The 15,000-nt window shown below is 44.1% G+C and overlaps 3 protein-coding genes across 7 annotated transcripts in view; 2 read left to right on the forward strand and 1 right to left on the reverse strand.

Annotated features, from left to right (window-relative positions):
• LOC105907452 (synaptotagmin-2) overlaps positions 1–3,600 on the forward strand; it is a 57,728-nt gene extending 54,128 nt beyond the window's left edge. For all 4 annotated transcript variants that reach the window (XM_031567782.2, XM_031567784.2, XM_031567783.2 and 1 more), the window contains 3 exons: positions 399–516; positions 1,477–1,610; positions 1,918–3,600. In XM_031567782.2, coding sequence (XP_031423642.1) covers positions 399–516; positions 1,477–1,610; positions 1,918–2,127 — 462 coding nt within the window. In that variant the 3' untranslated portion in view covers positions 2,128–3,600. The remainder of the gene's footprint in view (positions 1–398; positions 517–1,476; positions 1,611–1,917) is intronic.
• Positions 3,601–8,848: 5,248 nt separating this feature from the next.
• On the forward strand, positions 8,849–10,523 carry manbal (mannosidase beta like). The gene is made up of 3 exons (XM_012836125.3): positions 8,849–9,028; positions 9,377–9,552; positions 9,819–10,523. Exons 2-3 carry the CDS (start codon positions 9,403–9,405, stop codon positions 9,930–9,932), a joined length of 264 nt encoding a protein of 87 aa, XP_012691579.1. The 5' UTR covers positions 8,849–9,028; positions 9,377–9,402; the 3' UTR covers positions 9,933–10,523.
• Positions 10,524–10,602: 79 nt separating this feature from the next.
• LOC105907458 (nuclear factor of activated T-cells, cytoplasmic 2) overlaps positions 10,603–15,000 on the reverse strand; it is a 20,090-nt gene continuing 15,692 nt past the window's right edge. The window contains exons 9-11 of one of the 2 annotated variants that reach the window (XM_042707824.1): positions 14,767–14,871; positions 13,355–13,993; positions 10,603–11,052 (exon numbers count right to left, since the gene is read on the reverse strand). In XM_042707824.1, coding sequence (XP_042563758.1) covers positions 11,000–11,052; positions 13,355–13,993; positions 14,767–14,871 — 797 coding nt within the window. In that variant the 3' untranslated portion in view covers positions 10,603–10,999. The remainder of the gene's footprint in view (positions 11,053–13,354; positions 13,994–14,766; positions 14,872–15,000) is intronic. The other variant, XM_031567786.2, reaches the window with a different exon arrangement.

The raw sequence follows: 15,000 nt of genomic DNA on the forward strand, positions 1-15,000 counted from the left end.
TTTTGTTATTCTATTGAAGAGTGAAAAGGAGTAAATGCAGCCCTTGCAGCAGACTTAATAAATAGGAAATAATAATAATAATAATTATAATAATAATATACTAAATAAGAAGACTTTATTGAATTTTATTTGAATTATACAAAATAATAAATGATAATGATACATAAAAAAAATTCAATCAATCAATCAATAAATAAGCAGTAATTGAAGAAAGTGCCCATATATGTATATATATAGTAGTTATACTGTAATATAGTGTATGCAGACTGCACTACCCAGTGTGGATGTGTGCTGTAGTCTGGATTAGATCCATGCTGACTGCACTAGTGTGGATGTGTGCTGTAATCTGGATTAGATCCATGCTGACTGCACTGTCTGTGTGTCTCCCCCCCTTGCAGCCTGAGAAGCTGGGAGACATCTGCATCTCCCTGCGCTACGTGCCCACGGCCGGCAAACTCACCGTCTGCATCCTGGAAGCCAAGAACCTCAAGAAGATGGACGTCGGTGGACTTTCTGGTGAGCGGATTGACAGATTCTGTCTCTGTCTCTCACAGCACTTCCCTCACAGCACTTCCCTCAATGCCTGCACACTCCAGCCTGTTGGGCTTGTGTCCTCTCCGACTCTGAACTCATTCGACCTTTCCCTTGACCAGCCCCGAAAAGTAGATGTGCTCCCTGTTGTTCTTCACAAGAAAGCTATTTTAACACATTTCTCTGGGGTGAGGGGGAACAAGCATATATTCAAAGCACTTTGAACCTGTGCTTATTATCAAAAGAATTGTAAATGCCACGTTTAGAATAGAATAGAATAGAGTAGAATAGAATATATTTATTTGTCATTGCACAAGTACAACGAAATTAAGGTAGCAGCTCTCAGACACAAAAACAATAAAAATAAAGATTGAACATATATACTGTATATACAGTAAATATTTACACTATAAAAACACAAGACATATAACACAACAGAGAGACAAATACAGGTCAGTTTTGTGCATTGTTAAGTGCTATGATGGCTCTGGGATAGAAGCTGTTTCTCAGCCAGTCTGTTTTTGCTATGATGGTCCTAAAGCGTCTCCCTGAGGGCAACAGTTCAAATAGGTGGTAACCAGGGTGTGTTGAGTCTCTGAGGATACTGTGAGCTTTTCTGAGGCAGCGTGTTTCATATATGTCCTCAAGAGGTGGAAGAGAGCAGCCAATTACTTTTTGCGCTGGTTTAATGACCCTCTGTTTAGCAGAGCAGAGGGTAATGTACTGTTTGGTGAGCTGCCCTGATGTACACACACACACACACACACACACACACACACACACAAACACACATGCACACACACACACACGTCTAAGGGTAATGTACTGTTTGGTGAGCTGCCCTGATGTACACACACACACACACACACACACACACACGTCAGAGGGTAATGTACTGTTTGGTGAGCTGCCCTGATGTATGCGGTTGCACTCTGTTGCACACAGATCCTTACGTGAAGATCCAGCTGCTTCAGAACGGCAAAAAGTTCAAGAAGAAGAAGACCACGGTGAAGAAGAACACTCTGAACCCGTACTTCAACGAGTCCTTCAGCTTTGAGATCCCTCTGGATATGATGCAGGTAGGGGCCGGTGTCACACACACACACACACACACACACACACACACACACACACACACACACACACACACACACTCACACGTATTGGTTTTCACGGTAGTACAAATATTCTGATGCAGAGTTATTGATCAACAAATAATCATGAGAACACAAAGAGAGTCAAATGGCTGGTTGTGACTGATGCCCTTGTGTTTATGTGTGTGTGTGTGTGTGTGTGTGTGTGTGTGTTCATGTGTGTGTGTGTGTGTGTGTGTGTGTGTGTGTTCATGTGTGTGTGTGTGTGTTTTGTTACCACCCTTTTTTGTAGAAAATCGTCATTGTGGTGACGGTGTTTGACTACGACAAGATTGGCTCGAACGACGCCATTGGTAAGCTGTTCATCGGCGGCAAGGGGGCGGAGCTTAAGCACTGGTCCGACATGCTTGCCAACCCGCGCCGGCCCATCGCCCAGTGGCATCCTCTCAGAGAGGAGGTGGACGTGGACGGATCCCTGGCAGGGCTCTTTGCCAAGAAGTAACGCCGCCGCCACCGCAGCGCCACGCCACGGAAACCAACCAACCAACCAACTAACAACCCAACCAAACAACCAACAAACCGACTAACCAATCCCCCCCCCCCTCCTCCTCCTCCTCTTCCTCTTCCTCTTCCTCTACTCGTCCTCCTCGACTCGTCCTCCACTGCATGAGTGTCATGACCCAATGTAAACCCCTCCACACACAGCTCTCAGTAATCCTCACTATCCAATACTCACAGTATGAACATCACAGGGGGGGGGGGGGGATATGAATTCCATTGATGAGTTTTGAACTCTCACCTTCTTGATCACCGCTTAGTTCACAGTGAAGGGGGTGAGTGTGTGTGTGTGTATGTGTGTGTGTGTGTATGTGTGTGTGCGTGTATGTGTGTGTGTGTGTATGTGTGTGTGTGTGTGCGTTGGGGGTACTAATCAAAGCGTGTGACTTGTGTACAGTCGGAACTTGTTGAACTATGTCTGTTGAAGATGAACGTTCAGAAAGCCTGAATTGAATGGATGCCGTAAAAGGCAGATGTTTTCTCACCTTCCCGATCAGTCCTTCCCACGGGCTGTACTGCAGCTCCACTGAAGGCATTCAGGCAGTGTAGAGCTGAAACGTGTTGAGATAGTGCCATTCATGGAATTGATCAGTTACTCCCAGATAGAAGATACACGATAGAATATTTGGCATTTCTCATTTCAATCTCCGGTTTATGAAATAGTGTACTCCATCAAAAGGCCTCTGGTTATAAATGCTCTGTGGGGGCGGGATAAACTATTATGGCCTTCGGGACTGTGAATGATGATTTTGTGTGCCTACCTACCACCATTGACACGCCAAGGCTTTCTTGACTGCAACAGTCATGGTCAACCAGAACGTGGCATTTCAATCAGTACAGCAGTTGCGCAGTATTCAAAGTCAGGTAGTCAGCCAACAACACAGATATGGGCAGAACAGAATAGGTAAGGGATGTGCTTTCAAGAAAATTAAGCGATGCCGGTATAGTGCCATGAAAGAAAAATACTATTATTTGAACATGCCTTTACATGTACTTTTCCAATGAGTCCAGAGTTGGGTCATTTCATGAATTGTGCAGAATGTTAGGAGTATGGCTGGGATTATTCGGAACCTAAGGCAATTCTACCCATCTTTCATCAACAATGTCTGAATGTCACAAAGTTGTGAAGGAATGTACAGCAAACACGTGGGGGGGTGGGGGTGGTTTTACCTGTTGTCACAGATGCGGCAGTCAAATTACAACAGAACCTTCATTAAAACATAGGTTCTAAGCGGTTCTAAGCGGTTGTAGAACCATCGGGTCTGGGCCAAAACAGGGTCAGATTCAGTAGCATAGCCATCTAGTATTGAGGACATCACTCATGCCATTATAGAGACTCAGCAACACACTGAGCACACACACACACACACACACACACACACACACACACACACACACACACACACACACACACACACACACAGTGATAGTCGCAGAAACAGAATTCATACATACACGCACACACATTTACTGGCAGTTGCACATACACACACACACACTGATAGTCAGACACACACACAATTACTGATAATCACAAATACACTCACACCCACAGGCACACATTCAGACACATAGAGAGTCACTCACACACACAACCACACATACACACACAGAGCCACTCTCTCTCTCTCTCTCTCACACACACACACACACACACACACACACACACACACACACACACACACACACACACACTCAGATTCATCTGTGATGTGTTTAATTTCACTGCCCTTGTTTGCTTTAAGCAAACCTAATTGATGTATCCCACTCTCCGTCTAAGTCACGGTCCCCTGTAATATGCCAAAGTACCCGCTCAGTTCTGGAGGTCTGATCAGAGTTGTGTTTCAGGCCGGCTTAGTAGAAGTGCCCTCTCACTGCATCCAGATAGCTGCCACTGTAGATGTGCCCGCACAGAGCATCGGAAAACCCAGAAGAAAGACGTCAGACTCCATCCAGTCCGTTCATCCGTGACCTCTGTGACCTTTCACCTCCTTCTAGCTCTCTTCCCTTTTGTGTACATATGCATTCAGCAAAGTTGTCAATACCGCATGTACCGATACAATGTTGTAAATAGAAGCATGTTTTCAAGATAGAACATAATGATATTGTGTACGTGTGTGTGAGCGTGTGGCATTTGTCGATTTGATAATAAAATGAAGAGAAAATGCACTGACTGCACATTTTCTGTATTAACCCTTGGACAGGTATTGGACTCAACATAAGGGTAGATCAAATGGTTGTATATTTAAAACTTTTTCAGGTTCTTTTCATGTCTAGAACAGAGGATCGCTTGTTGGTGTTGTGTGCAAAATCAGTGTTGAAACCATATTCAGCATGTTGGTGGATTTCATTTAAGACCTTTATGTTTTTTTTTGTATTACTTTTTATATACTTATCGTTTGTTTTGTATTTTGTCTTTGTTCCAAAAAACACTAGAGGATCTTAACTGGTGATACATGGTGGGCTAAACGTCAACATATTGTCTGTGGAAACCCAATGAGAGTGGATTGGTTTGTCACACATACATTTAAATTCATACCCAAACAGGGAAGTCCGCTGAAATGGATCTGGCCCTGATTTGGCTCTGATATGGCCTGAATCTGCTGAACCCATGCAAAGTCAATGTCAAGAGTCAAGAACTGTTTAGGAAAATGAAGCTCTCTCCAATTTTGTGCTATTTGATTGCAGTGTACTGGACTGCTCAAGTCAAGACTGCTCATTTCGAGTAGGATAGAATGCCAATTAAACACAAAAAGAGAAAAGACAAAAACCTAAAAAATGCACGCACAAAAACAACCACAACATGTATATTAGCGAAAACTCACAAAACACTTGGACACGCAGCCCATTCTGCCTTGTTTCCGTGCCGACGTGCTGCCCCATATAGAGCTCGCAAGTGACCGCCGCCATTTTGTATGCTGCGGATTAGCAGTTTGACAAGTTTCGGTTTGTTGAAAAGAAATCCCAATGAGAGAATGAATGGGGTTTTTGGAAAAATGCCTGTACAGACTTTAGACCCATTATATCTCTAAAATATGTCTGCTGCTGTTGAAAAATAACAAACTACACAGCAAGTCACAGGTAATGTGTCACTGATTTCACAAAATGAGCAGAAGCTAACCATAGTTACCTTTACCAATCGGGCATCACAAATGTTGTCACAACAACCACGTAGTTAACTTAAGTAAACACATCGGTTAGCAAAGGATTTGATTGCCACAATCTATTGTATAGAATAAATCAGATGTTTTAGAGACTAGGGCTATAACATTACGTTTTATAAGAAACAGGTGTGCGAGTTATCTGCAACCATGGAAACTGTTGAGTCCCACATGCTGCTAACGGCAAGCAATGCGATTAATCCATCTTTTTTCTGCTTTAGCAAACTGGTAGCAACATCTTTATTTTTCAGTTAGTTACGAAAGACAGACTGATGACTACATTTTAGGTCAACAAACACTTAGGTTTTTCTACTGGCATTCTTTCACTCACACCTTCTTTCGGACGATTTTGCGACAACCTGTTCATTTTTCCACAGGGATTTTTTCTTTGGATCCAGACAGTGTTAAAATGCTAATGCTAAGAATGACAAACTTCCGGTCGACTTGCACACTCTATAGTTGATGCCACTGGAACACTGCGCCTGGGTCAGATCCTGGGTCAGCGGCTATCTCATGCAATATTTGCAGCGTAGTTCATGTGTATGAACACTCACCCTAAACAAACAATAAGCCATAAACGCCATCAGACAACAGGATCCTCTGATTGCTACTTTAAAGCACATGCTATAGTCATTGTGAAGGTCGTACAGGAAATGTCTTTCTTGTTTTGTAGAGTTAACATTTTAAAACTCTTACATTTGAAGCGGTCTGTTGAAAGACCGTTTCCCGATTTATTTTATTGTTCCTAATCAACATCCAACTGCGTTTTTAATCACAGATGTATTTTGTACACACGAAGAGTGCGGGTGATGTGCCGTGCGAGTGGAAGGGCATTAGATGTGTTTACGCGTCCTTTAGCCACATGCTAGTTCATTTGGTGTTTTGCATTGAAGAAGACAATTGTATGACTGCTTGCTAAAACGTGTGGTGAACCTGTAGCGCTCCATGAGTGTCAGTGGCATGATTTTGAAATATAGCAGCTGTTTCCACATCCGTCATTCTCAGATAATGTAGTACTTTATTTTCTAATTGTGTGGACACAGTTTGCTTCATTCTCCATTGATTCGTACATTGAATTATCTGCTAGAGACATTGAACTGTCAGTGTATAAAATAACTTTTATGTTAATTATTATGATCACATTTACACATTTATGGTGTAAAAACATTAACATTATTAAATGGTATATAATAGTATGACATATCTCTAAATTTTGGATATATATATATATACATATATATCAAAGATTTTTCTAAAATGAATAAAAAAAGAAAATATAGATTTTATGGCTAGGAGGCAGAAACTTCCATAATCAATGATTTTCATGGCCGGAGGGTTAGTCAGAGGAGCATGCCATTCACTTCTGTTTATCACTGTGTGTGTGTGATCAGTAATCAATCATCACAAATATTGATGAATCATTTATCTGTTTCTTTAAGTGTGCATTATAAACTACCAAGTGTGAAAACCCCTGATTGTGATTTTGATTGTATTTTGTCCTTCTCGAGCCCTCCCATGGGGTTGTGTTGTGTGCTATGCACTAGGTCTGGGATAGTTGCTTTGATGTGCTGTGCGCTTTCTGTTGTTCTCTGAGCCGTTTTGGACTCTTCCTCTACAGCTCTCCCTCTCTCTCTCTCTCTTTCTCTCTCTCTCTGTGTCAGCATTGTGTGTTGTGTTTCGCATTAGGATAAATGGAGCCTACTGCCTAAGTGTCTCCCCTCTGACCCTGACTTTCGAAACAAAACAAAAAAAAAAAAGAAAGAAAGAAAGAAAATAAAGAGCAAGGGATTCATTGACCTTTGCGGCGCAGGAAACCCCCCCCCCCCCCCTCTTCCTGGGACACTGTGGAGGCCCCATGTACTCTCCTTGTGTTGAACAAACTCTTATTTTCCAAGTGGACCAATGTTACACAAAGCTCTTCTTCTCGATGCAATACTGCCGACCTCCGCAGCTTACTAACGCCTCTAACAGGCCCCTCACCTCATTCATGGCTACTGCTCACCGCTCCCTCCGCTCCTCCTCGCTACTTCCTGTTTTTCTGGCCTCTTCCTCCTCCTCCTCTTCTTCTTCAGTCTCGTGTAGAGGTGTCTGTGTTTGTAGATGCTCCTCGTGTGGATGCTTTGGCATGCTTTGCTCCCTTATGATAAGGATATCTCATTGTCGAGCATAACCTCCCTTCCCACAGATAATTCCTAAGGCTTTTTGTCATCCCCGTGTAAACCAAACAGTGTTGAAACCTTAAGGGCACCACGTAAAAAGGTCTACATAACAGATTTACCCCATGTGTTATCAACTAGCAATCATAAGAAATAAAGGCCTTTTCATTACTCCTGTCTTGGGTGGTTTGTCGGTAGTGCTCTTCTGTTTCTGCACCACATCACATCATGGACAGACCCAGACCCGGGTCCCCCACTACGTGGGTGTGTACAGACCTGCATGCTTAACATACCAAGCATACCGCATACCAGTGTAGCGTCATTCAACTATCCCCCAAGGATGGAGACAGCGGAGGCCGGAGGTAGATGTTTCGATGTTTATTGCCTATTCAATTACAACCTATGAACGGGCAGTAGGAGGTGTCTTTAATGAAAACAAAAAAAACCTGAATACGAATGAAACCCACAATAAATAAATACAACACAACACACTCGCTCAAAAGGTAACATTTCTCACTCTCAATTGATTCTTCCCAGCTCTTTATCTGAGTGTGTAGAGAGCCACACACTGGGCTTGGCTTTAGAAGTAATGTTAGCCTGAGACTGTGCTGCCAGACTGGGTGTAGAAGCCTTGGTGACCAAAGCCAGATAAACAGATGGAATAACCTGCTGTATATGTGATGGACTAGGTCAAATTATTGAACCATGTTCTGATAAATTGACATATGACATTTGGCACAGAAGAAGGCCTAGTCATGCATACAGTTTTAAAATGTCATAGTTTCAACTGGATGTACACAAGGTGGCACTGTATGTCAAAGTGAGCGTCTAGTGATGGCAGTAAATCAGTATTATGGCATTGAATCTTAGTGTGCAGCTACTGTATATATAGTGTAGCCAATGAAACAGACAGTGTAGGATAAAGACCCATGACTCCAGAGTTTTCAAAAAATTCAAAACGTTATTAAATAGACCCTGTTGGTATTTGGCTGACAATTTGTAGCTTAGTTATTTAGAGTTATATATCTCAGCAGTGCAGGTTATGTGTAAATGAAGGGGAAAAAACTACCTCATGAAATAGTCTTGTCCTCAGTACTGAATATGCTGAATAGGCTGTCTCTTCTTGTTGATCAATAAGGCTTTAATCTTTTAGATAATAAATAGTGTGTAGCCTATACTATAACACCATTCAAGCTATATATCAATAACTAAATCTAATGGGATTATTTTAGTTAATTCACCATGAATTTTGTTCCCTAAACCATTCGCAAGCCGGATCCTTTAGATTAGAATATTTCATGTGATCGCAAAATGAGCTCGGGAAAGCTGCAAACTTGTTATGTGGCCTCCGGGTCGCATGGTGGCAGAGTTCAAACCAGAGGATAACACAATGCGAATTTTGCAGACGTCTAGGCGATGAGTGCATTTCTCACTTTGTAACTTTATGAATTACTTCACCCCTTGCATTCATAAATCATAGTTCGTATGTAATTTAAAACAAACCCGACATCCCTTGAAAGTAAAGGAGGTGAGTCAGATAGCTATATTCCTCGACAGTTTGATATGCATGTCTCCTAGAAGAAACGAGTGTAGTTAGCCTGACCCAGACAGCCCGAGATTAACATTATCGTGAACGTTAGCTAGCTAGCTACATTTAGTTTAATGTTGAATGGTGGCTAAATAGTCATTAAACAAGCCTTTGCTTAAGTATGCTATCAGCAGTAACTATCTCTTCGTCTGCATATTTAAAAAAAAAAATTAAGATCTTTTCGAGGCTATTACTGTCAGTCCTCTATGATTTCTATTGTTTGTAATCAAGGTAGCAAGTAAATGTTAGCTATCTCACGAAAATGCTTCTAATCTGGACTCCCCTCAGTTTGTAAACACCTCACCGTTCTGACCATGTCGGGGGACCTGGATCTGTCTCCTCCGGAGGTGCCCGAGCCCACCTTGTTTGAGAGTCTGCTCCGTTACGGACTCCTGTTGGGGGCTGTCTTTCAGCTAGTCTGCATCTTGGCTGTGATAATGCCGTTTAACAAGATCCACGAACAGGTGATTTTCTTTATCGTTTTATTCGGTTTTTGATCGTAATATATTGACAACGCTTGCAAATAATGGGTCTTTGTTAGTAAAATGATGTATATGCACATATCTGATCATTTAGAAGCTATAGTGGGTGACTGAGTTAGTACACAAAGAAGTGTCACAGTGAATATTATTGTAGTTATTAAGTAGCTATATTATGTGTCCATATGTTCATTTATTCCATACACTCTGCAATTCAGGCCTTCTAATCTAAAACCACAAATTGTTTCCAGGAGGAGTCTGCAGAGAAGAATGACGTGAAGGGAGGAGACCAAACCAAAAAGGCCAAAGGGCCTGTACCTCAACCCCGTCAGAAACCCAAGAAAGAGAGTAAAAAGAAGAGATAAGTGAGGGTGTGTGTGTGTGTGTGTGTGTGTGTGTGTGTGTGTGTGTGTGTGTGTTTGCTATTGCCTGACAGTGTTTCAGGCTTGGGAATGCAGCCGTTTTTGCATCAAATCATTGATGTACACACATCTATGCAGAGATGCTGCACAACTTGGCCATTGACCAATGTATACTGTGCCATTTACATTATGAGTAGTCACCATGGTAACTAAGACCCGTGACCACTGAGAGATACTTCATCAGTGCAGATGTGTGCATTGTGGTGGCCGCACTGTACCACGTGCTCATTTAACACCCTCAACTGCACATGAATGCACAGGGATTTGTGGACATTTCATTTTAACAAACGTAAAAAAATGGTGTTATATAAATGCTGACCAAACGACAGAGTTGATGTGTGAGCGAATCTTGACAGCGAAAATAGGATACAATATTTAGACATCATATTTTGTTATGTCTTTTTTTTTATGTGCTAAACCTTTGGAGTTGGAAGTATGTGTTGGGACCACATATGGTGTGAGCCTTTTCTTGGTTCCAGTGTCTTTCAGTCTAAACTGACCACTACATTTAATAAAGAATTGTATTCAAAGATGTAATGTTTACTTCTGGAGTTTATTTAAACTTATATAATAAATTATATGACTAATCTTAAAATTGACATTCGAGATTAAATGATTTTTGCATATTTTATTAGATCTCCACATATATGAGATTACAGACTGTAGGGTGAACTTTGGAAGGTCAATCTCAATACATGTGGTCAAAAGTTACAGATTGACTTCATCATATTATTAAATGTACAGTTAAATACAGAATGCAAATACCCTACCTTATATAAATCTTATTGTTACAAAAAAAGACAATAAAAAAAGTTGAGGATTATTAAAACTGATATTATTTACTTCATTGCCCTTGCAATTTAAGGCATAATTTCATGTTATCAACATTCATAAGATATGTAGCAGGCAAAGATTTAAGTACAAAATAAGAATGTGTAAAGTAGAAAAAGGCCAGAGGATTTTTCGTTTCATTCTCACACATTTTCTGCGGAGTAAGACGGGGGTGTCCTCTACGTGTACTCTCGCTCAAGGGCTGTCATGTCATTCCGAATGATGTCATTCACTGTGGGCAGAAGCAAAAGAGATCATGGATGCTGTTACTTTTATTTATGCCTGTGCTGTTTATTTTCTGCTACTGAATTTTCTCATTGCTGTGAAATATCTTTTACTCTTCAATTCTTCCCAGTTCAGTCGTGGCACTGCCCCACTTTCTCCACTAGGTGGCAGAGTGTGGTCACATTCTACCCTGTCTCCTGGCAACCTCTGATGCTTAATTTGGTGCTGCTTCCTGTTGTTGCTCAGAGGAAAGTTGTAGTGGGCTATAAATGGAAACTTTCTCTCCCTTCTATAAATAGGAGAGGAGAGGCGGACACACACACACACACACACACACACACAGACACACGGTAAAGGTGCTGTGTTTTGGTCTAATGGAAACACTAGAAGGAGTGAGCTCTGTTGTAGCCACCCGCGTTACAGCAACCCACACACACAGAGACAAAGACGCAAACAAACACACACACACACACACACACAGACACAGACGCAAACAAACACACACAAAGACACAGACGCAGACGCAAACACACACACAAACGCAAACGCAAACACACACAAACCAGGCCTTTGCTGCCTTGGTCCATCTGTGTACTGTAAGATCCTGCAGTGCATACAGCCTGGACCCTACAGGAGGAATGCAACACTGCCTGCGTTTGGCATGCGCTTGGCATCCTTACATTCCTTTGAGCTTTTCGTTTTGACGTGTGTTTACTCCAGTTTGGGTAATGCTGTGTGTGTGTGTCTGAGGAGGTAGGTGACAGTGGTGAACTCTGAGGTATGTGTTTAGACACTGCAGCTCACTAACACTCAGTTACAACTACCGTAGAAGCACGCCTCTTACGGTTACAGCAGCGGAAAGTTCTCAGAGAAGGTGGAAAAACAGAAAGGCAGGCGGCCTCCTGCGTCACCTAAAGTATTTCCCCACCTCACACAGTCTGCTCTCGACGGATGAACTGTGGCCAGTCGGGGTGCTGCAGCAGATCTGTTAGATTGCTGACGTGGTGAGTAGTGGGTAGAGAACCGTAGAGTTGTAAACTATTTACTTTAAGAAGGGGGAAAATAAGATCCCCAGAACCCCATCTCAGATGCCAGCTCTTTATGTGTGTGTGTGTGCGTGTGTGTGTGTGTGTGTGTGTGTGTGTGTGTGTGTGTGTGTGAGAGGGAGGGAGACGGAGCGAGAGAGAGAGCGAGTGTGTTTCGAAGGGATCAATGCTGTATCCTCTATGACCTTGAGCGCTTTCTGTTGCGTAGATACAGAACTCAATATTTACCAGGATTTGCAGGAGCCTATTTAAAGCTGTGACCCACATGCAGCCAAAGGGGCATCACAAGCAAGAGGCCATCACAGCACATACACACACTCACACACACACACACACACACACACACACACACACACACACACACACACAGAGACACACACACACACTCCACAGAGAGCAGCCAAAGGGGCATCACAAGCAAGAGGCCATCACAGCAAACAAGCCACAGAGAGCAGATACAGGCATCGGCTCCAGTCATGTCCCAACACACACACACACACACACACTAACACATTCACACACACACACTCTAACACATACACACACTAACACATACACGCACTAACACACACACAGACTAACACACACACACACTAACGCACACACACACTAACACACACACACACTAACACATACACATACTAACACACACACACACACACTAACGCACACACACACACACTAACACATACACACACAAACACACACACTAGCGCGCACACACACACAAACACACACACATGCACACACACAGGCAGCTGTCAACTACAGGCTTGCAACAGTCACCAGGCTAAGCCTTCTAAAGAGGTCTGTCTAATGTTTGTGTGGCGCGTGTGTGTGTGTGTGTGGAGTGTCTGATGTGTGTGTGTGTGGAGTGTCTGATGTGTATGCTCAGTGTGTGTGTGTGTTAGTGTGTGTGTGTGTGTGGAGTGTCTGATGTGTATGCTCAGTGTGATTCAGGTTGTTCAGAAGTTCAGATAATAACACAGACAGAGAGTAGCGTCTCTGTGGGAGATCTGGCTCTAGTCTGGTGGCAGGACTGACAGTGTTGTTGAGCAGTCACCATGGTTACTAAGACCGCCAGTGTTCTAAATGAAACTCTCTATTATTGATATCTATGAAGCTAGTTGCTCAACGCTGCTTCTGGGAAATGCAGTCCAGATCTGCAAGATCAGTTCAAGCAAGCAGTTCACTGCAAGATCTCCAGCCCACCCAGATCTGACCCAGGGCCCACTCATGTCTGGGTTCTCCTTTCACACTCACCGTCATCCAGGTGGTCCAGGAACTCCTGCTTCACCGTGACCCGTCCTGGCATGGCTCCGCTGGGCTGCCCGGCGGGCGGGGGGTACCCCTGGTGGTGGTGGTGCCCATGGCTCTGACGGGCCATCTGCCCATACCCACTGGGCTGCACGCTGGGCACACCACTGGCTTCAGGGAAGCGCGAAGCGGCCTCCTGGAAGCTATTACTCATAACCACCCGGTGGTGCTCAGCCAGCACAGATGCACTGACCGCCCTGGCACCGTACCCAGCAATGCCGATGTGGTTGGTGCCCGATCCCGGGCTGTGCTGGGCGGGCATGCTGGTCATCCGGCCTGGGTAGCTCCCCAGGATGGGCTGATACATCACAGGGCTGCTGCCCAGACTTCTCGCCTGCCGGTAGACGACTGGCGGGCACTGCAGCTGGTACTCTGGGTCCAGGGTGGCATAGGCGTTGTGTATCACTGGCTGCTGGTGAAGGTGGTGCGAGGGAAGGCTTGGCACCTCACAACCGTCCAGGGGCATCTGGGAGGGCACAGGGTGGGTGTGGCGGGATGAGGGCGAGACGCCCAGGATCTGAGACACGGCACAGCCCAGCTGCCCAAACTGGAAGTCGTCCACCGGCTCCGTCTTTATGAACGGCACTGGAGCACAACATACGAGACGCCAGTCAGACACAACAAACGAGACGGCAGTCAGACGCAACATACGAGACGAGACGCCAGTCAGACGCAACATACGAGACGCAGTCAGACACAACATACGAGACGCCAGTCAGACACAACATACGAGACGCAGTCAGACACAACATACGAGACACCAGTCAGACACAACATAGGAGACGCCAGTCAGACGCAACATACGAGACGCCAGTCAGACACAACATACGAGGAGCCAGTCAGACACAACATACGAGACACCAGTCAGACACAACATAGGAGACGCCAGTCAGACACAACACATGAGACGCCAGTCAGACACAACATACGAGACGCCAGTCAGACACAACATACGAGACGCAGTTAGACACAACACATGAGACGCCAGTCAGACGCAACATACGAGACGCCAGTCAGACGCAACATACGAGACGCAGTCAGACACAACACATGAGACGCCAGTCAGACGCAACATACGAGACGCGCTGCAGTGGGGCTCGGCCCTCACCGAGTCAGAGCTAGCACCTTACGCATTTCACATCACACAATAAATAAACAATAAATAATAAACAATAAATACTCTACCCTCTCCTCTGCAAGAAAACACCAGCCCTCATGCATTGTGTATAGGTATACACTGAATGACTGACTAAGTACTCATATCTGATACATGCAGTGAGTATGACCTAACCTGTATGCAGTTTACAATATTAGCAATATTAACTTTACACACGTCCCATGCTAGGGAGGGCACTGACCTACAGGCGGGGCTTGAGCGATGTCACTTCCTGTGGCCGAGCTGACCCACACAAACTCATCCACACAAGGTGGGATCCATGAGGCGGAGGGCTCTCTGCTACAAGCTAAAACATTCAAACCCAGAGGCAACGCAGCTTAGCTGCCAAGCTCTAGGACCGGTAACAGTAGTGTGTAAACAGTGATCTGTGAATGGCACACGCAATGGGGAAGTGTAGTCTAATCTGTGAAAGCTT

This window comes from Clupea harengus, chromosome 5, assembly GCF_900700415.2.
Source record: "Clupea harengus chromosome 5, Ch_v2.0.2, whole genome shotgun sequence".
Lineage (NCBI taxonomy): Eukaryota > Metazoa > Chordata > Actinopteri > Clupeiformes > Clupeidae > Clupea > Clupea harengus.

What these genes read in the sequence shown, in the direction of transcription:
- manbal (XM_012836125.3), top strand. Translation starts at nt 9,403, where the DNA reads ATGTCGGGGGACCTGGATCTGTCTCCTCCGGAGGTGCCCGAGCCCACC. An exon ending in TTAACAAGATCCACGAACAG is followed by an intron (nt 9,553 to 9,818) that starts GTGATTTTCTTT and finishes AATTGTTTCCAG; the next exon opens with GAGGAGTCTGCAGAGAAGAA.